At 37.6% G+C, this 23648-nt stretch overlaps 1 protein-coding gene across 2 annotated transcripts in view; it reads right to left on the reverse strand.

The window, feature by feature from the left end:
- Positions 1–23648, reverse strand: part of LOC124615730 (DNA-directed RNA polymerase I subunit RPA1) — a 306200-nt gene that overhangs the window by 178561 nt on the left and 103991 nt on the right. For both annotated transcript variants that reach the window (XM_047143804.1, XM_047143812.1), the window contains 7 exons: positions 18428–18568; positions 18206–18346; positions 14988–15208; positions 10058–10190; positions 5660–5882; positions 2752–2866; positions 655–847 (listed from right to left, as the gene is read on the reverse strand). In XM_047143804.1, the coding sequence (XP_046999760.1) occupies positions 655–847; positions 2752–2866; positions 5660–5882; positions 10058–10190; positions 14988–15208; positions 18206–18346; positions 18428–18568 (1167 nt within the window). The remainder of the gene's footprint in view (positions 1–654; positions 848–2751; positions 2867–5659; positions 5883–10057; positions 10191–14987; positions 15209–18205; positions 18347–18427; positions 18569–23648) is intronic.

Genomic DNA, 23648 nt, shown 5'->3' on the forward strand with positions numbered 1-23648 from the left:
TGTTCTTCAAACTTTGTAAGTAGGCTTTTTTGGGATTGTTTGCATCAATCTTTAAATATCTGTCACTTCTGTTTCCTCAGTGACACTCTCTTATAGGTCAAACAAACCTAAGACCAATCATGCTTCCCTTCTATGTACAGGCCTACAGTTAATATTCCCGGTCATTCATATTTGGTACAGATCCCACACTCTCAACAAAGATATATTTTTGAATGAGTCACAAGAGCAATTTGTAGGCAATCTCCTTTGTAGACTAATTGAATTTCCCTAGTACTGTACCAATGAACCAAAGTCTGCTACCTATTTTACCTGCAACTGAGCCTATGTGATCGTTCAATTTCATATCCCTACAAACTGTTACACCAAGGTATTTGTATGAGTCGATCAATTCCAATTGTAACTTGTATGTAATGTAATCATGAGATACCCCATTTAAAGCAAGTTGTTAATCTTTGCAACACTGTAAAATATTATCAAGACCCTGTTGAATATCTGTCAAAATCTCTATTATTTGAATTATAGCTTTATTTCACACTCATAGATATCATGTTAAGAAAATTGCCAAGTAAAGAACAGCATAAAGACTGTATTATTTCTTTAAGCAATTATTTTTTACACTTAACTTATATTTGCACTGTTAAACAAAATCAATACCTTAGCACCAATTTTTGCTGTAGACTCCAGATAAATAGATGGCCTTCCTTTTGGGGTACTATTCATGATGATTGTTGAGAATATCTGTTTGCCAGACCAAAGAGGTATCGGTTTAATTATTGCTGGAGGCAGCAGCTTGATTTCTGATGCTATACGAGGAAATGCTTGATACACCATTTGACAATAATCCTCTCTTTTCCATGAAACCAAACAAACACCAAAAATAAATATGTTACATGAATTTTAACAATTGCAATGTTCACAATACAGATTTTAGTTATCTAAAATGAAATAATAATACAGTAAATAGTCTGTAAAGCAAAATAACTAGAGAGATGAAAAACTACTTTTTCAATTGGATATGATAAAGATTATTGTAAGTAGGGACCTGAAAAATTTGCAATAAATGCAAATACAGGTGCGAATTACGTCTCAAAATGCAAAACAAGGAAATTAACTAACAAATGCTACTTCACAGTGCCTTGTAGCCAGATGAACTGTTTTATCAGCAATAGTTTATAATAGCTTTATTTTTCTGCACATAAATACCAAAAATTCACTCTGTTTTAGGTTACTGATATTGTAAATCATCTAGAAAAGGCCAATTTTTAAAGATAAAGTGCAAAAGAATATATCTGCAAAATACAAAGTGCACAACTGCAACAATGTATCAATACGCTCAATGTTCTGGTGTCACACCAACTGTGTGCGATTGAGTGGTCTGCACAATATACATGTCAGGTAATGTAACATAGGGCTCAACTGTGGAAACTAGCATTTTAGAACAAAGAAATCTGTATATTTGTCTGTAAGCTTAGGTTTAAAAGTTGGTGCAATCCAGACCTTTTGATGTGGCAATTTTTGTTTATGACACCGCCAACGTAAGTAAGCAACTGGGCAATAGGCATTAACAAATACTGTGCAGTGTGTAAGGCTTGCTGTTTTCTTATTTTGAAGTGAGTGAAGAGAATAATCCTGGTCCACCACGGATTCTCATTAGCATCTTCAAAACACCAGAAGGGATCATCAATCCCTATGACCATGTGTCAATTTCTGCTATCGCAGAAAGAAAGAATATAAATGTAAGCTGGTTGCCCTCCAAGTGTGCTTGATTCCTCGCACCAATCCTCTCCTCTCTGACAGTTAAAACTAACTTCGTTTACACTCGCAGCCAACAGTCAGTTTATATTGTCCTTGATCAGCACTTTAGATCTACTGGAAAACAAAATCTGTTTACATGCTTAGACTTTGCCAAAAGCTGTTTCCCAACAAGTGAATAGTGCTACTTTTGGTTCTACTTCTATGCTAAGTACCTTGTTGGTTCAATCTGTAGCTTTATCAAGTATGGATATGCATGTCTATCAATAACCAAGAAATGTCAAAAATCAATATTCCGCTGAGTTTGTAAGTACCGAATTGGGTGGAAAAAATAAAACTATTGCTGAGAAATATCTTAAATAAGAGGCACAAAATGCTGCTGCTTCTCAACAGAAACAATCATTTGCTGAAAACTTAAACAGAGCAAAATGAAAAAAAACAGGCAAAAACCATTTTGGGGGGGGGGGGGGGGGGGGACACAAGATGTCTGTGTGTGTGTGTGTGTGTGTGTGTGTGTGTGTGTGTGCGCGCGCGCGCGCGAGTGTATACCCCTTTTTTCCCCCAAAGGTAAGTCTTTCTGCTCCCGGGATTGGAATGACTCCTTACCCTCTCCCTTAAAACCCACATCCTTTCGTCTTTCCCTCTCCTTCCCTCTTTCCTGATGAGGCAACAGTTTGTTGCGAAAGCTTGAATTTCAGGTGTATGTTTGTGTGTCTATCGACCTGCCAGCACTTTCGTTCGGTAAGTCACATCATCTGTGTTTTTAGATATAATAATGAGTTTTGGTTGTTCTACTGTTATTTACATCAATCACAAAACAGTTGCAAGAAACAATATAAAAATGTGTGTTAGGTATCTCAAAAGCTGTGCATGTAAGTACAATTTATAGGCAAATTATTTGCTGCAGCATTTTTCGTGATGAAAAATTTGGATAATACATATCTCCTTTGACTCCTAACAAAGGTTAGCAAAAATTACAGTTACAAAAAACAACCATACCTGGTAAAAAATCTTCCTCTCAAGGATAATTTCACACCAGCAATAATATGGTCCTGTATCAATCCAGCCAATGGTGAGCCATCTTTAGGCACAAGATACTGATGAGGTACACTGGCTGCAGTGGATTTGAAAAGGCATGTAAATACAGGTAATATAACAATGTACAAAATGGCATCAGACTGCAAACACAATCAAAAGCTGACAGGCACAAGAGAAGAAGGGAGATGGTTAAATGGAATGGACTTTTTGGAGTAAGGCACGAACATTACCTTGGTCCCACAACAAAGGTAAAAACACTTTATAGAGGGTATGACTGAAATTAATAATCTATTACAACAAAGTATGAATACTGTGTGTGGTCCACTCTCCACTACTGATTTGCACACCCATTTATCAGCATCTGGCATACCAGTACATGTAATTAAGTGCAATAATGAATTTTGAGTGTACCCATTTTTAACAAGAGGAGTATTGATGATGATAACATCTTGTAGTTCCCAGACTGGAGCAAGCCTTTGAATCTAGTGCCACTTCTGCAGCTTGTGTGTCAATTTCAGTGACTTTTATTCAAGAAACTTTCCATTTCTCCCTAGAAACATAAGTGGCCCAGACGTGTCATAGGAGTTTTTGTAGTGAACAGAGACACCAGCAGAGATACCCAGGTGAGACCATGAGCTTGGCTCATGAGCAAAATAATATCTCACACAAAGGGTGTTCTGTTTAGGAGATGGAAGAGAGCCAGTGTCCGTAGGCATTATCAGAATGCCATCATCTGGGCTTTCACCTGCCTGTAGGAAACAAGTTGCGTATATTGCCATTGTATACACACAATACTGCCCGAGGACGGAGAATTTACAAAATCTTTCTACACAGAATGACAGGTGAAGAGAGACCAACCAATGACAGATGAAGAAAAGATAAATACTACACAGTAATAGTACGAGTAGTAGCTCACTGTACTTTGGGATTCTATTTACAGCTGATCATACTGCACAACTGCTCAGCTCTAGAGTGAACCACTATTCTGTTTGATACTTAAAGTACAAGCAATAAAACAGTATTTGAACCCTGTGCATAACACAGCAACAGTCCCAGGGACATGTGATGTGCTATGCACATTAGATTAGTGGGGTCTTCAAAGCAATAGTGGACCTGTAAGCAAGAGGTGTAACAGCATCACACACCAGATATGGACACATCAACAGTCAGTGCTGTCCAGTGTGGCCTTTCAGTGTCCAGTAACCACACAGTCACTGCAATCCAGCATTCTTTGATGGTGAAGTTGCTGCCAGCTATAACTTCATTATGCATCATGTTCAGCACACCACTCATCACTCAGACCTAATTGCACTGACTGTTACAAGAGTTTCTTTGATACAGTATAATAATTTTTCCAACATTGTAATCCATTTGCCACATTTCTTTAGAAACTCTGGTACCTGTGTAAATGTAAATTCCATCAAATTTTTTGATAATTTTCAGTTTTGCGCGCGCGCGCACACACACACACACACACACACACACACACACACACACACACACACACACACACATTATCTTCCAAATATGGAGGCTACTTTTAAATAATACAAAGGGTGTTCAAAAAGGTTTGCACAGTCGTCTAATTTTTTTATTTTTTGCAGGAGAAGAATGAACATTTTTGTGAACACACTTGGAACATTTAGCTATAAGTTGGTATATAAAAATATTTTCTTTTATTTACAGGTGATCCATAGTGGACCATGAAGCAGATGTCAGGTTGCAACAATGGTCGGTGATGGAGTTCCCCTTCAAGACTGGTGATGACTCTGCCACATCGATTCACAGGAAGTTGCTCCCTATTTATGGGAAGGACACAGTGGATCGCAGCAGTATCCAGCAGTGGCCGCAGAGGTTGAAGAGGTTTAAAGAAGGTGATTTCTCTCTACTGGACAATCCACGATGTGGTAGACCATCGATGGCAGTGAGTGATGTGAATAAGGAGACCACTGATCAAATCATCCCAAATGACAGATGTATGACGACATGCCATCATCAGACCACTTGCTATCAAGACCCACAGACCACAGCTTCACGGTCAGCTCATCAGAGCACACCATGACAATGCCAAACTCCATACAGCCCTTATGACGCAGGAGAAAATCAGGAAAATGGGTTGGAAAATTGTTCCTCATCCTCACTACAGTCCAGATATGGCTCTGTCTGATTTTTACATCCTTGGTCGTCTGAAGGCCCACCTGCGCGGTAAAACATTTGATAGTGAGAAAGACCTTATTTGCTATGTCAAGCGATGGTATAAAAGTCAATCCCAGAATTTTACCGAAGTGCATTTACATCATGGAAAGAACACTGGGCCAGATGATGGAAGCTACATTGAGTAGGCTCAATGTATAGCTAAATGTTCCAAGTATGTTCACAAAAAATTTCATTCTCCTCCTGCAAAAAAATTAAAAAAATTAGGGGCAACTGTGCAAAACTTTTTGAACACCCTTTGTAATTCTTCCCATACACATTTTTGTGAAATTATTAATGTTTTATGAGCATACAACTTATATGGCTTTGGAAATAAGAATAAAAGTAATTAATAATACAAGTGGTGCTATGGAAGAAAATGAGAAAGATTTAAACTACTATAGGCAATGGACTTGTTACAGTGAGAGCACAAGCTCAGATTGGAGAAAGGTGGGACCAATAAATCAGAAGTAACCTTTCCAAATATATATTTATAGTATGTGATTACAATGCTTTTAAAACCCACTTCTTAGCTGAATAAATTATTAATGACCAATGATGTGTTACAAATAGATATAATTGAACTATTTCCATAAGTATGGTCTTGTATGTGCTACTTAAAGGGGCAGAAGAATGTTGCAAGGTTAAAAAAGTTGGGTAATAAAATTTTACATACCTAAATTGTAGGCTTCACTGCGAGCTAGTTCATTTTGTGGAAAATGTGCATTCATTTCATCACCATCAAAGTCAGCGTTGTAGGCCTTACAATTACTGTAATGTAATCTAAATGTTTTTTCTCTCTTCAAAACACGGGCTTTATGTGCCATTATACTAGGCCTGTGCAATGTTGGTTGACGGTTCATGAGAAGAATGTCACCATTGTGCAGATGCCTGTGCACCTGTGAAATCACATATCTATATATAGGAAGTGCAATTTAAAAAAGAACTGTCTAAAAATATACAACTGGGTGTTTAGAGCTTGTGTTCTGACACTTCTGGCTTTCAAACTGCCATACCAACGAGAATCAAACAATGAAAAATCCAGGATGAAATGTAACAATATTATGAAAAGCAGCAACTATCCTTTTCTTAATACTGATACCTATGAAAATGTTACAAATGTATACATTCTCTATTGGATACTGTCATGTACGCAAGCATTTTTTCATGCTATTATGTTAACCACTTTCGTTAAAAATTCAGATTGTATCTGATATCTTATTCTTAACGTTAGACCCAGTCCAAAACTCTACAATCTAGTAATGGACCTGAGGATAGGGGCCTGGCCATTCCAGCTCCTGGTCACACTCTGCCTCTGTGGCAGGCAGGCAGGTAATGACCAAAGATACCGCCATCTCCAGGACATTTATGATAACATACACAATAATTCTGAATGGCTGGAAGAAGAATGCAAGCTAGCCAATTGGGGATATGGCCACATCCAGAGAAAGAACTCTGGAGATCGCGAAAATATTGTGGTAGTGGACACTTGGGGGAAAGAAGACACTTGTGTCTGAGACAGCATCAGTGATACTTTCTACTGAGCATCTGAGCTGGACAACCAGCACTGCCAGGATATCCACCCACGGCCTTCATACTACTACGAGATGCTGCTAAACAACAACAGTGCATCATCAGATTTGCCGACAACAGGACAATCTTGGCCTGGTAAAATGCACTACAGCTCTCTCTCTCTCTCTCTCTCTCTCTCTCTCTCTCTCTCTCTCTCTCACACACACACACACACACACACACACAAACACACACACACACACACACACACACACACACACACCTAAGTATACCTGCCAGTTCCGTTTGTCTAATCGCAACCACAAATTAAACACCATGGTAATGCCCCTGAGTACTTTGCACTTGATTAATGGCATATTATTGATTAAGGGCAAATTATTATTTCCTTCTTCCTGACTAAAAGTAATTTACAAATAGTATTTAAATAACAGCGGCCCAAAGGCTTTATTGGTTCTTAAAATATTTATGACTGATCTCTACATTCTTGCCGCTGTCTTTCCTAACCCAATTATATAATTTAAAATTGCCAAAGGGAAATTAGGGGCAAAAAACTCATGCAGTAGAAATTTTTTTACTGTTGAAGGTGGAAGAGTGTAATGAACAAGACAATAAAAATGCTGACCGGTGGCATGTGACGGGGCATTTAAGGTCATTTTTTAAATATATTTAGAATCTCGAAAACTGCAGCTTGTGGTGATGTTTCCCAGTACAAAATTAAACTACGTCAAATTTCCTGCAAGAAAGATAATATTTTTTTCTCTACAACTAATAGTTTCTGTGTTACATGGGATGAAAAAATTGCAGACTATTAAAAAAAGTGTTTCAAAGGTTTGAAAATAGTGTTTTTTGTTAAGAAAAATGTTTAGGAACACATATTAAACATGTGTAACACACCTATGACAGGAAAACTGTATTAAGGGATGTATTTTGTCCTAGGAGTGTAACAGGGTGGAAAGAGGATTGGGGGATGGATGTTAGAAGCATGAGGGAAGGTATGTTACGGGATTGTAATCACGCACTTCCCTCCTCCATACGTCTACAAACTCTCTACTACATTACATCACAAAAAGCAACTACAGGGTGTTTTGCAAAGTTATACCAACACTTCACTTCAGCACTCGCCTTATGAATCACTGTCAATGCAGTGTGCCACAGGGTCTTTAACACTACATGGAATACACACACAAATTACTAAAAACAGTAATGCAAGGAATGCCGAAGGGCAGAATCTAAATAAATCTCTGTACACTGCTAGAGAAGAATTTGGTTATTGTTATTCTGTATGGCAACTGTAGCGGTCTTGCTGGAAAGCAACTTCCCCCACCACAAGTGCTACTTGCTTTTCAGTTTACAGACAGACCATACCTCCCCAGCAATTCCTGTCCATTTCTCTCATGTGAGTTAACAAAATAACTTTACTGAGCATGTGTTTATACAGTGGAGTTATTTTCAGTTTATTAAGTGAGTATTTATTTGCAACTTTGAGTTGTTATGTAAAAAAGCTCCAAAGCTGAAGCTGTCAATTGTCTAACATACTGAATAGCCTGTCCCAGCGTAATATGCCGGTAACATATATTCGACATTGTTGACTTCATTGACTAAACTATCAGCAGCTGTAAAACTTTTCACAGCATGAGGAATAACAACTACCTCAATTCAGTCACAGCTTTCTCAAGATCTGAAGAGACTCGGATGCTTAAACTTGGCCCTTCTGCGACAGAAGTAGGTTACCTACTTGTTATGGAACTTCAGATATTTCAACTTAAGTCAGGCAATGCATTACAGAAGATTACTACTCTAGATTTGAAAATGATCAGTGCCTTTCCATCAGACATACACACACCCATCTTAGAAGATGTACTATGAAAGTGTGTAATCAGTGCAGCCCACCCTGCAAGTGGCAGCAATTCCTGAACTGAACATATTTATGCAGTCCACAAGTAACACAATTAATGGTGAGAGAGGTGCAGTAATTTTCTGGCCACTTATTAATTCACCACTAAGTGACTACAACACAATTATGCAGCTTCACAATATGCTGTCAATGACAGACAGCAGCAAGGTGCAACATTTACCAATCCAATCTCCTTCCCATGAATACTAAATGTCACTGACTACAGAAAGTTGGTAACAAAACTGCATGCCTCACCTCTGGAGACAACTTGGCCATATTTGCAAATTACGAAGTCGTAGCAATCAGACAGATTGGAACCCTCAAAGAATAGACTGAAAAAGTTATCTTAAATTTCCTTACAAGAAAACGCAGTTCATATATTCAAAACTTAACATCCAAAAATGGTTCACATTGTAATGTCAAGTCAAGAGTGACTCTCACTTCAAGTACTTACGGAGATACTTGAATGTACTGGAGGGTGGGTGGGTGGGGGGAGATATTTGGGGAGAGGTGGAGGGAAGGGTGGCAACAGCATAGAAAATTCACCTACAGAAACGCAAGGAAAACAGTGGAAGAACTCATGTCTACAACAAAGAATGTCTCTCACCATATACAAAAAGCGGGCACACTACAATTATTGAACAAGAACACTTGTATGCCAGCAAAACTCTCACACTTCATGTAAAAAGTGACATGGAAAACATCTTGAAACAGGAATGCAAAATTCTAAGGAAGGTTTTCAGCCCAAACAGAAGATGGCTACATTCTAAAATCCCAGAAAACAACAGAAAATTTACCCAATCTCACAGCAGATTATATATATAAAACACACCTAGATTAAAACGTTATGAATACATCCACAGACACTCAAGAACAAGACTTACCAAAAATACTTAACATACATGGAACTATTTGGAACAATACCCAGGATTCAGGAAGTCAGAAAACATCTAAAAAAAGCACAAATTAATTCCCAATAAGGTTCACATACAAACTAATACAGAAAAAATTAAAAGATGAGTAGTGCACTTGGAGAACAAAACTTTGAAGATAACAGGAACAAAAAGAGAATTCTTGGAGAAAAAAATGACAGCTGCATGGAAACGAAGAAAAATTAATTATGTCCCTTTGCACAATCTAGTAGGGTCCAATTGCATATATCTGAACATGGTGATTCTGTTTCAAAATGAAAGTTGAAAATACAGATAAATTATGATATCAAGTTGTACTGGAAGAGTGTCTGCAGGGCAGATAGTTTAGAATGACAGCCTATGGAAAACGTTATATGCAGCCAATATGCAGAAATTGAAAAATGATATAAAATATGTTAAACAGTGATGGTGTTACAGAATGGACTAAGAAGTGACAACATACTCTGCATTGGTTTAAATAGATCTGATAATATGGTTCCCCCAAAATGTGTCATGAGATGATAAATAAAATGGTTTGATGATTAACATAAGTGTTTCACCGAATAGTGCCAGTAAGGTCATATATCTCTTGACAAGCTTTTTGTTTACTGTGATAAAATCATGAAATGACAAAATGTATAAAATAGTTTAGAATCAAGACAATTTCAAATATTTAAGAAAGTATATTGTGTTTATCATGTCATGAAATGCCTTGAACAGATCAAAGAATACTTACATATTTTACACCTTTGAATGAGCCAGATTTTTCAACCGGTGTTAGCAGACGTTTTGCTATATTTTCACGTTGTGCTGCGTCTTGAGCACTGATTCTGCTTATGGAGCCATCCTCATGTTCTACAGAAACAGCACTAGAAAGAATGGTTATTTAATTAGTAAAAGCTATAGATTGTGGGAGTCACAGTTTACATTACATGCAAAAAACAGGAAAAGGGGAAAAGGACTGAACTGAGCAATTTCAGGAGGCTTGCAATAATTACACATCAAGAAAATTCACTGTTAGCACTCTTTATTTATTAAAACAGACTTCACAAACCTAAATTTCATAATTTTCAATGTTTCATATCTTCAAACAGCTTTGCTTTGTTACACTTAAAAACTTGTTTTATGCCTTATTACTCATGAACATCACACTGCACATTTTGTGACTGAGTAAATTCTTGTACTCATGCTGGAGATTGTAACATAAGTGCTGTTTCATACCATTTTCTTTGTCTGAAGAGGTAGATTTCTTCCTTATCACACAATGAGTGTTCTCTACACTGCAACCTGGACTTTTTAAGAAACATGCCAATATTTCTGTGGACTTGCACATTAAATCCAAGTGTCTTGCATCTTACGACTAACCCAATCAGTGTTACTGTGTTAGCAAACTGAATTTGGTACCCCTTTACAGTAAAGCACAAGACTGGTGCCCCCATTAAAAGAAGGAAAAAATATCCCTTATTACACAATACCAAACTAGACTAGTTCTATCAACCAGCTGCTTGAAGCCAAGCCCTGAAATGAAAACCATGCTACTATCAATCCTCGTCACATTTCTCAAAATAATATATCGCCATGAGAAAAATAGTAGAATGGGGATAGTCAGAACAAAGAAAACAATTAGTCTTCGGTTGAAAAAAAAAAAGAAATACCACAATGTTATGAAAACTAAGGATTTACATTTCAGATAGCAGAAGGACAGATGATTTTATACAGATAAGAGACAATCTTATGATAGAGAGCACCTGGGAGATTAAAAGAGAACAAAAATTCTGGTCAAAACCATCAACGCAGAGAACTAATGGAAAGGTAGACAACAAAAGTTCAAGGGTACAAAAGAAAGGGAATTACAATGGGCCTTTCTTTGATGTAAAATCATTATGGGTGAAAGTGAAAAAAGATCAATGGTAGTTACAGGCAGAAATGGGAACTTCTAATGTGATCCACTTTTAATAACACAAATGTGAGGAAATAAGATGGGACATATGCATCAAAGATGAAATTTAATATAATGGAGAAACTACACTACACTGCATACGATTTGCATGTGATACTTCTTTAATAGCCGATTCAGAATGTTCGAGGACTATAAGATGATCTGAAACAGTGCAAATTAATGCTAAAAAACAAATGAAACAATCCTGATAGATATAAGCAAGAATGATCAGCAAATCATACTCTGACGATCCAAAACTGATAAAAAAGAAACATACCATTGCTACATGAACTTGATTATTTTAAAACAAATCTCCAGGAATTACAAAGAGGATAGCTCTTGATAAACATCCCCTTCAGGCTGAAAGAAGTCTCAAAAATGGCCAAATAAAACAGTATCAAGCTACGGAAGGCCTTTGTTACATTTCTTGCCTTGAGTGTGCTACTACTTACAAGTCAGAGCTGCATGATGAGTAACAAAGGTAAGACGCCGGATAGAAGAGGGCAAAATGTGGATTTAGAGTAAGGTTGCCAGAACGATCGACCCAGAGGAAAATACATCATTATGTCCTAAAAGAAAACAGGGCAACTTCTCAAACAAATTGATGGTAGTGAGATAAAACTTCTGTATCACATTCACATAACAAATGCGTAATTATGGTAATGGAAAGTCATTGGTGGACTATAAATTAAAGAGTAAAAATAACAACTAACTGAATAATTGGTGGGGAGAGGCTGAGTCAGCAATAAGCACATAAACATGACAGAATACTACTGGTTTTTGGATGAATTCATCTTCTGAGTTGTAAAGCATGCACGCGCACGCGCGCACACACACACACACACACACACACACACACACACACACACACACACACTTGCATACGCACAGCCACACTGTCCTCACTGATCACATTGTGCCAGTTAGTGCCAACAGCATAGTAGCTTGACTAGGTGAATGCATGTTGGGTCAAGTAGATGGGTGGGGTTGGTTGGGGTGGGGTGGGGTGGGGTGGGGTGGGGTTGGGGTGGGGTGGGGTGGGGTGGGGTGGGGGGAGGGGGGAGGTGGAGGGGGTGAGGGGGATGGAGGGGCTGGGAGAAAGGAGGTGTGAGTGGGATGGAGAGTTGAGGAAAGGTGGCTGACAGCTGCAAGGGAAAGGCAGCAGATGCACAGAATGCCGGTGAGCCAGTTCTGGTCACAAGTGGGGGGAGTAGTGTGCAACACACAGGGACAAAGAGGTATGAATTAGAAATGTGCATCAAACAGAGAAAAAGGCAACTGTGGAGAGGAGGGTGTGAGTACAGGATCAGTGAAGCTACGATCAAGAGACAGGGAATACCTTTGACAGGCACTAGTAGAGACTGAGGCCAGCAGGATTAGGGGCTTGAAGGATATGGTGCAGGAGATTTCCACAAGCTCCTGTGACACAGCGACCTCCACATCTGCCAAGAAGAGTGGTAACACAGGTAGATCAGGATCTGGGAAAGATGGTGGAAGGCTGGATAATCAGGCATTGTGTTAGGCACCACACGAATGCAAAAGGAATCTGTGAGGGGTTTCCAGAACTGAGTGAAGATAAATGGGCATCTGTATGCAACACAACGTGACTTTCTTGTTTCTGCTGGGCCCTTGTAAGTCTACTTCAGAAACATTCTCAATTAAGCGTAGGACTACAGACACTGCCAATGGACACTTCATGACATGTGAATGCTCTGGCATTCGATCACTAGGATTATGAAAGTCCTGTCCAGGAGGAAGGGGGGCAATGGGGAGGGGTGTTGCTTGGATCTTATTCTAATACTTAAAAGTCTTCTACAGCTATAATGTACAAATATATTAATAACTAAACAACTACTGAGCTTTTTCTGAAGATTTGTATTGAGTGTCTGGGTACAGATTTTAATTATCTTTGAGCCACATTTAATATAACACATTCACTTTTACCACTCTGGTTATTAGGTATTACTATGGCTTAGTGCAAGAACAACTGATGTCAAAAACATCTTTTTTGTGGGACTCAAGTGTTGAAATTTATAGAAAAGTTTCAATGCTGTTAATACTTTATTCTGCAGTTTCATATTTGGCACTAATAAATATGAGTATCAATGCTATTATTTGTGGTATCTAAAAGTTCTCTAGCACTTTTATAATTTTTCTGACACTGGAAAGTTTTTGTATTGAGTTAGTTTCAGTAACTTTTGGACATTGGTTGTTTTTTGACATTCTTTAATTACAAAATAGGCCTATTTCTACCACTTTTGGCAACACAGTAAATCAGGAACTTGTATTAATAAAAAATTTTGCTTTTATACATTTTGCACTGACCCCCATACATTCATACAAGAAGCAGCAATATTAGATAATTCTGCATGTCACAATATTTGAATGTTTTCTCTATATGGAATTGTCGTGGTGTGTATCAGTATAAAGTAGAGGAAGACGAAACAACTCTTTCAAACTCAAATAAAATGTAATTTTCATACTGTAACATTATCCATGATTCATAAGGATGCTACGCAGCTCCTGGACAGCTTTGATAACAGGTTCTGGCACGATGCCGTATTTTAGAGGTCATTGACTCTTTGACCTTTACTACAAACAATCATATAGGTGTCATGCGAATGGGCTGCAAATCATGATTCACTGAATGTTTGCCTCTTCTTGTTATATTTAACATCTTGGACAGAAGCAAAATGTATAGTATACATTATCAGATGTATTACACCTATATTGTTTTATGTAATGAAAATCCTTTGTTTTCTATGTACATAACATCAACGAAGTAGTTCACTGAGATTAAGCAAACTGTTCTGCTCATATTAGACTAAATTTATTGGTGTAATGGACTCAGCATCCACATGGATGTGACAAGTTTCAAGGAACTTATGATTAATAACCTCTAACTTCCTGTTACGGTATTTTTCTGCATGAAATATTTTCATGAACATGGCTGAGAAATTAATATTCCTGTTGTCGCATTTCCAGGAGTCACTACACATTCAGACTACTTCAACTTCTTCACAAAAACATAAAATAAGTTTCCTCCATGGCCAGCAACAGTTCATCCTACATATAATACTGAGTGGATCTGTGCTTTCTGGTTACAGAGTACACAGTTAAATGAAGAGTACACAGTGATCATTTGTAGAAAGCCGTCACACAGTATAGAAGGGGAGTTGGGGGGCAAATCTGCAGTAAATGAATGCTTTGATTTTCCCTAATTTTTCTCTTCGTTCATTTTCTTCTGCTCATAGCTATATTTAAATGAACTTCCTTTTCTTCTTGTATTATAGTTTTTTCTTGCATTGGTTGTTCTAGCAAGGAAAAGCATGGAAGGTCTCTCAGCAATATATACACTGGCTGTTATTGCATGAAATACTTCCTTGTTTACGATAGGACATTAGTTTCCCGAGTTATTGCTTGAAATACTTCCTTGTTTACGATAGGACATTAGTTTCCCAAAAGCCATGTACTGTTATTCCTGTAGAAGTTTGTTTATTCTAACATACAAAACTTGGTAACTTTCTTAGCCATTTATGTAATGTATCTCAAATTCACGAAAAACTGACATTGGTTTTCCTAGCATTTAGCCACAGTTAATTAAATTTGTAATTATCAAAAATAATACAATATTAATTAGATAACTGTGTTAATGTTTCCAACATATATCACAGTTTTATTGTAACCAATGTTTTATAACTAATACAGGTTGACAGCCACATATTACCCAGGATGTACAGCAGGTCCTCTTGTAATAAGCATCCGTAAATGATTGGCATTCCATGCTGTTACTGGTACTGGATATGTCAATGTCATAGCAAACCTTTCAGGAACACCAATTTCATCTACATCTAAGTTAGGATCTGGAGTAATTACAGAACGAGCTGCGAAATTGACTCTCTTGCCCATCATATGCATTCGTATAATGCCTTCTTTCTTCTCAATGATCTGCAAGAAAACAAAATCTAAAATGTCTACAGCTACCCTACTTTAATGAACAAGCTGAAATAAATGTACGTATTTTGTTTTTTGTATTTTTACTTATGCAGACCATGCATAATTTTAACCGAGTGGGATGGTAAAGTGGAAATAGTGAACTTGAGTTCCCAACCAACACAAAAATCCCGATTTATAAATCATTATTCTGCTTTTGCTGTCTTCTTAATTTATGCAAGCTGGATTGCAAAACAGTTACTTGCATTGAAAGCAATCCAGTTTCTTTCATACTCCTTATGGCCTGAGAAAAAGGTTTATTAGCTTCCCCCTCTAATCCCAAAATGGTAAAAAATCTACACTTTATACAACACAATGTAGCAGAATAATGAGATACATATACTGAGATACACTAAAGTAAATGAATAGCAACTGTCGTGCAAGACTTTTTTCCTCTTAAATGCTGAAGAGCTCAAAATACAACATTTTTATAAAACATCAGAACTACTCATCAGTGTAAAAGATTGCATTCTCCTATGCTTAAAAATAATATGAACTGCAAAAGCGTGCATATTATTTATTATTTTCTGTTGTTACGATAAGAAAAATGCAAAGTCTATGCAGTAAGGTTTGCTTTTCATTGAATTAAGCAACAGAATATCCAGGACGGAATAATGACAATAACATGAAAAGGTTAAGATTGATATTCACCATACAGAGGAGATGTTGAGTTGCACACAGTCACAACAAAAAGAGTGCTATACCTTTAAGCTTTTGGCCAAAAAAGGCCTTCTTCTAAAGTATGAAGGGGACGCACATTTACACAAGCACAACTCACACACAATAGTGTCTCTGGCCACTGAGAGCAGGCATACTTTCCATAATTTTATACAATTAAATTACTCTGGAAAAATGGCTATTTAGTAAGAGGCACACGGGAAGAGTGTATAGTGGGGAAAAAATGCTAGCTTTTGAAATGAAAGGAGTCTTTATCTGGCAAGAGAAAATTGATGGCAAAAATGAGACTACTCAGGACAGTCATCAAAGATTCGCTCTTTCGTGAAACACAAAGTGTAGCAGATACCAAATAAAAAAAATAATAAAATTCGTGCAACACATGAGACATGAGAAAATGAAAAGTCAAAAGTGGTATTTTTGTTTCATTCATATTGGTATTTTCATTCTCTATTTCCCTATTTCTGGCATTTGACCTGTCCTCTGTCCCCAACCTCATCTCGACTGAAGGGAATAAGAAAGTTCAACTGTTGATGAATCACTGAAACAAAACAAGCGACATTACTTCTTACTATCAGGAAATGAGGATGCTACTGTCTGTGTTCAAACTTAGGGTTTGTACGTTTTGAGCCCTGAAGAGATTTAGTCGTTTAAACTGGAAAAAAGCAAAATTTCCCAGAAACATTCTTTATTGACTATTGATAACTGCAAATAATTTCATTTCAATGAGAAACTGAGCATCTCAGAAATTATGGTACGGGAGACTTAGTGAGGAAGTAATTACAGCCACTCAAATGGAAAATCACTTGAACACGGTTTCAATATTACAGTACGTGCAATGATGGTGTACACTAGTGAATGACAATTATTATGCTGAACTTGCTTAAAGCACTGAAATTAGGACTATGATAATAAAAACCAGATCATATTTGACTGTGTACATATGTATAATTAATAATAAGTCACCATCAAAAAAAGCTTACTGTAGCAAAATCAAATTACATAAGCTGTGAGTTAGTTTGAATGGGGGGGGGGGGAGATTGGGGAAAGAAAAGAGGGGGTCAAGAGAGAGACGAGATGGTAATTGTGTGTATAATTAAAAAGTATAACGTATCTGAGAAATTGTGAACAAAAACCTCAAGAAATATATTACCACAAACAACATATTAAGCAAGTTCAACATCATAATGTTCATTCACTAATGCGCATCATCCTCGTACAAACTACTAATGCCCTCTCTCATAGGAAGTTTTCCTGTCACTTATGTCCATCTGAAGATGACGTTTTTATAAATGCTGAAACCACAGTCAAGGGGTTTAAATAAAGCCTCCATTTTGCAACTGATTGACTGATTATTTCTTCCTGAAGATTTCGCCCTATGGCTACTGCTCCAGCCATATACAAAGGGAAGAGTAGTGCAAGTGGTTATTAAACTATATGAGATGGCAAATACAGACTTCTAATACAAAATGAAGAAAGTGGATTCAAAGAAATCCATCATTTGTGAAGACATACTGCATACTGGCAGCAAGAAGTCAACATGCAATCCCCATACCTCATGAACCAAGTAATTACCTACATTACACAGACAAAGCATCAGCACAAATCTCCATTGACCTTCTGGTACTCAGACAAAGGTACACAGCTCATTTTTCTTCAAAAGAAACTGTAACTGTCAATTGATTTGTGTACATTTTGGGAAAATTATTACCATAAAAATAAAGTAATAAAAATTAATTTCACATCTAATAATGTTCCCCAGCTTCCCAGGACTTCAACAGTGCTTATAAACTATTAAAACAAAATTTTTGTAGCACCAATAAGCTGTTTATGTATACAATAGACATTTGAAACTAGTTTTAGTCACAATACCATTTTCTAGTCGCTGTAATTTTCATTATACTAAATAATATGAACAGCCCATTGCTGTTACATACTATATTGGGATCAACAGTCATAATACACTTCCAAATTGCACCTGTGCAACTTTTACTATAATCACACTTTAAAAAATCACTTCTCATCTATATTCTGATATTTACTATCATAATGCTACTTATTAGAGCTCCAATAATTTTTTTTTTTTATTTATTTATTTTTTATGTAATGTCTACAAAAATATTCTTATAACCTACGTTTCTCTGCAATAGCACATTGAACATGCTGCAGACAAACGAAATTCATAGAATGATTCCCATGTCTACCTGTCAGCAACCCTGTCATCCTGATATTTTAAGATGAATATTAGTTTCTGGAATTAAAAGTTATTCACAGTACCTGCTTTAGTCCAATAAGATTCTTCTCTGTAGAACGAGCAAGATCCGAATCAACCAATTCATCAACGTGCTGCTGAAGAGTTTTCCAGGCATTATGGAGCTTTTCACTGTCAGTATTTCCTTCCAGTTCTTGTACTAATGCCTTTACAGAAAAAGTAATATTTTTTGCTTACTGTCTTACAAAATTTAAAGTCAGGACATCATCACTTTACGCAAAACATACCTTTCCATCTTCAGGCAGATCATTGGTATTTCCACTTAGTTTTAATTTTATGATGTATTTTAAGATTACACAGTCTTGTAAAATACGTTTGTAGGATTGAGACTGAGGGTGTTCGACTTTTCTTCCGTCAACAATATTCACCTGTGAACAGAACCTATATCATGCCTGCTGAAGCAGCATTCCTACAGCTCCACAAGTTAAACACAATACCACATAATACACACATGAAACACAATAGCACATATGGTAAGAAGTAAGAAGCGCAGAATGTTAAAAAACAAGACAGTATGATACTACTTACTTAATATTTGGAAAATATCTCCTACAGGAACTTGATCACTCAACCATAGAAAAAAGAACTGATATGAAGATTAAATGACAAGCAACCCTCCCCAACTCTTAAAGAGAACTAGCAAGTACTCCATGTTACAACATATGAAATTAACAAAAACAAATGTCAGTAACTAAACTTATTTAAATTAATAAACTTGGAGAGATTTAGCATCCTAATTGCCTACTTATAAGCGTACAGGTAAAAATTACAGAGCAAATGATGACAATCATATACGAACATGCACTAGGAATAGCAAATGGGTGAAGTACGAAATCAAGAACATACTGCGTATGCTGCAAACCTTGACATTTCAATATTAAAAAGAACATACCTTAGCAAGCCAAGAGGGAAACATTATTACAAAGCCATAATTAGGCACATGAATTCCTCAACTCTTTTAAATTTTACATGGAATTGTAACTGCTACAATAACCAGTAATAATATGCTGTAATAAAATCAAATGCATTTAAAATTAGGGTGAGCTGGTGGAGGGGGTGAGGGGGAGGGAGGGAGGGATGGGGGGGGGGGGGGGAGAGGGGGGGGGGGAGAGAGAGGAAGAGGGGGGGGGGGAGAGAGAGAGAGAGAGAGAGAGAGAGAGAGAGAGAGAGAGAGAGAGAGAGAGAGAGAGAGAGAGGGAGGTTTGAAAAGGACACACTTTAGTTTCAAGTTCAATCCTATTTATTTCCCTTCTACTGTTGCTAGCCCTTATTATCCTGTATAAAGTATCTTTCTTTTTAAAAACCCTTTGGTCAAATTTTTGACCATGTGCTTCGTGTGCTTTACTTAAAGATATCTTTTATCAAAGTTAGAGCATGGTCCTAGCTTTTACACAAGTTTGTCACTGTATGCTTGTCGCTTCACTTGCTTCTAGTGCCTTTAACCTATAACGTGATGAAGTATATTTGGTGCATGGTTACCACCACAATGATCATTCGTAAGTACAAGATTATGAAATTCTTCGTAACAAACAATGCTAACTACAAAAACCACAATTGAGTGTCTTTCTTTATCATCCCACCCAGTAAGCCTCCCCTGACCCGGTGTTCTGGGCGAGTTTTCCAAATTCTACCCCTTTTCCTGGACCTCATTAGCCCTTTTCCTTCACCCCTCTTCCTTCCCCTTCAACCCTTCTGCCAGAAGGAGGAGCCACTGGCTCCAAAAGTTTGCAAAATACATTGTGTGTGTGTGTGTGTGTGTGTGTGTGTGTGTGTGTGTGTGTGTGTGTGTTCTCCTGCCACCACTTCACAAATTGATTTTTTTTCTCAATCTGGTTACATGATATTTTCAAAAGCTGATTATTTTCATAGATCCAATGGTGTTAGAATCTCATAAAAGAATAACTGCAGCAATCACTTGCATTCGATGTGGCTGCACTTTGAATGATGTATGGAAGAAATTAAATGCACTACAGAATTAAAAGTAAGTATATAGAACTGCAATTAATTGAAAATATAGTTATTTTATAACATGAAAATACACAGTTCAGATACATTTGTGTTCGTTAACAGGTCACAAGAACTGTCATTTTTATTATCTGGACTCCTGGGCATGGACAGCCTTTGCTCTTTCCTCCAGAATCTCAACACCTACTCTTAAATCCACGTCACTCATTCTTTCTCAATGAGCCACCTTCCTACTGTTGACTTCCACCTCTCAGACGGTTGCATTCCATGTCACAAAGTCTCTTCCTCACAGGCTGGTAATCCATAGATGCCGCATGTGCAGTGGAAAGCTGCAAATGTCAAAATAAACCACTGTCTTATCATCAGTCTTCTGACAGGTTTGACGTGGTCCACCATGAATTCCTCTTCGGTGCCAAACTCTTCACCTCAGAGTAGCACTTGTGATCTATGCTCTCAATTATTTGTGGTACGTATTCCAATCTCTGTCTTCCTCTACAGTTTTTACCATCGACAGGAGGGTCGCAACATGTCGATCACAAGTGCTTATTTGGTAGACTCTGCGAGTGCCGAGAGTGAAAAAAAAAAAAAAAAAAAAAAAAAAAAAAAAAAAAAAAAAAAAAAAAAAAAAAAAAAAGGTTGGATAAAAAGAGAAAAATTGTTTTTCATAGCACTAAACATGTGTGCTCGTTCAACCCAAATGTGTTGTTCCGTTTGTGAATGAGCAGAAATAACTGGTAAAAACATCAGTCTTGAACCTCTAAAACTGTGTTCAGCACATCTAATCACGAATAATGTTTCTTGCATTAGTTGAACCAGCCTCCATTTGTTGCTAGTTTATTTTATTTACCTTTGCACATTATTGATTTAGTTATGTGCGTGAAGAAGTCAGTGAGTCTCATGTCATTACAGTGCACTACCAACTTCTATGCTGTAATAGCGCATGTAACAAATGTTGCCCCCCCCCCCCCCCCCCCGCCCCATGAACCATGGACCTCGCCGTTGGTGGGGAGGCTTGCGTGCCTCAGCGATACAGATGGTCATACCGTAACACAGTAGGTGAATATGGATTGGGGGGAAGGAATGAAAGAGGAAGCCGCCTTGTTGAATTTTGCACAGAGCATAACTTAATCATAGCTAACACTTGGTTCAAGAATCATAAAAGAAGGTTGTATACCTGGAAGAATCCTGGAGATACTAAAAGGTATCAGATAGATTATGTAATGGTAAGACAGAGATTTAGGAACCAGGTTTTAAATTGTAAGACATTTCCTGGGGCAGATGTGGATTCTGACCACAATCTATTGGTTATGAACTGCAGATTGAAACTGAAGAAACTGCAAAAAGGTGGGAATTTAAGGAGATGGGACCTGGATAAACTGAAAGAACCAGAGGTTGTAGAGAGTTTCAGGGAGAGCATAAGGGAGGAATTGACAGGAATGGGGGAAAGAAATACAGTAGAAGAAGAATGGGTAGCTCTGAGGGATGTAGTAGTGAAGGCAGCAGATTATCAAGTAGGTAAAAAGACGAGGGCTAATAGAAATCCTTGGGTAACAGAAGAAATACTGAATTTAATTGATAAAAGGAGAAAATATAAAAATGCAGTAAATGAAGCAGGCAAAAAGGAATACAAACGTCTCAAAAATGACATCGACAGGAAGTGCAAAATGGCTAAGCAGGGATGGCTAGAGGACAAATGTAAGGATGTAGAGGCTTGTCTCACTAGGGGTAAGATAGATACTGCCTACAGGAAAATTAAAGAGACCTTTGAAGAGAAGAGAACCACTTGTATGAATATTAAGAGCTCACTTGGCAACCCAGTTCTAAGCAAAGAAGGGAAGGCAGAAAGGTGGAAGGAGTATATAGAGGGTTTATACAAGGGCGATGTACTTGAGGACAATATTATGGAAATGGAAGAGGATGTAGATGAAGACAAAATGGGAGATAAGATACTGCGTGAAGAGTTTGACAGAGCACTGAAAGATCTGAGTCGAAACAAGGCCCCGAGAGTAGACAACATTCCATTAGAGCTACTGATGGCCTCGGGAGAGCCAGTCATGACAAAACTCTACCATCTGGTGAGCACGATGTATGAGACAGGCGAAATACCCTCAGACTTCAAGAAGAATATAATAATTCCAATCCCAAAGAAAGCAGGTGTTGACAGATGTGAAAATTACCGAACTATCAGTTTAATAAGTCACAGCTGCAAAATACTAACGCGAATTCTTTACAGACGAATGGAAAAATTGGTAGAAGCCGACCTCGGGGAAGATCAGTTTGGATTCCGTAGAAATGTTGGAACACGTGAGGCAATACTGACCTTACGACTTATCTTAGAAGAAAGACTAAGAAAAGGCAAACCTACGTTTCTAGCATTTGTAGACTTAGAGAAAGCTTTTGACAATGTTAACTGGAATACTCTCTTTCAAATTCTGAAAGTAGCAGGGGTAAAATACAGGGAGCGAAAGGCTATTTACAATTTGTACAGAAACCAGATGGCAGTTATAAGAGTCGAGGGACATGAAAGGGAAGCAGTGGTTGGGAAAGGAGTGAGACAGGGTTGTAGCCTCCCCCGATGTTATTCAATCTGTATATTGAGCAAGCAGTAAAGCAAACAAAAGAAAAATTCGGAGTAGGTATTAATATTCATGGAGAAGAAGTAAAAACCTTGAGGTTCGCCGATGACATTGTAATTCTGTCAGAGACAGCAAAGGACTTGGAAGAGCAGTTGAACGGAATGGACAGTGTCTTGAAAGGAGGATATAAGATGAACATCAACAAAAGCAAAACGAGGATAATGGAATGTAGTCAAATTAAATTGGGTGATGCTGAGGGGATTAGATTAGGAAATGAGACACTTAAAGTAGTAAAGGAGTTTTGCTATTTAGGGAGTAAAATAACTGATGATGGTCGAAGTAGAGAGGATATAAAATGTAGACTGGCAATGGCAAGGAAAGCGTTTCTCAAGAAGAGAAATTTGTTAACATCGAGTATAGATTTAAGTGTCAGGAAGTCGTTTCTGAAAGTATTTGTATGGAGTGTAGCCATGTATGGAAGTGAAACATGGACGATAACTAGTTTGGACAAGAAGAGAATAGAAGCTTTCGAAATGTGGTGCTACAGAAGAATGCTGAAGATAAGGTGGGTAGATTATGTAACTAATGAGGAGGTATTGAATAGGATTGGGGAGAAGAGAAGTTTGTGGCACAACTTGACTAGAAGAAGGGATCGGTTGGTAGGACATGTTTTGAGGCATCAAGGGATCACAAATTTAGCATTGGAGGGCACCGTGGAGGGTAAAAATCGTAGAGGGAGACCAAGAGATGAATACACTAAGCAGATTCAGAAGGATGTAGGTTGCAGTAGGTACTGGGAGATGAAGAAGCTTGCACAGGATAGAGTAGCATGGAGAGCTGCATCAAACCAGTCTCAGGACTGAAGACCACAACAACAACAACAACAAATGTTGGCAAGACACTGTAA

The sequence above is a fragment of the Schistocerca americana genome, chromosome 1, assembly GCF_021461395.2.
Source record: "Schistocerca americana isolate TAMUIC-IGC-003095 chromosome 1, iqSchAmer2.1, whole genome shotgun sequence".
NCBI classification, from domain to species: Eukaryota; Metazoa; Arthropoda; class Insecta; order Orthoptera; family Acrididae; genus Schistocerca; species Schistocerca americana.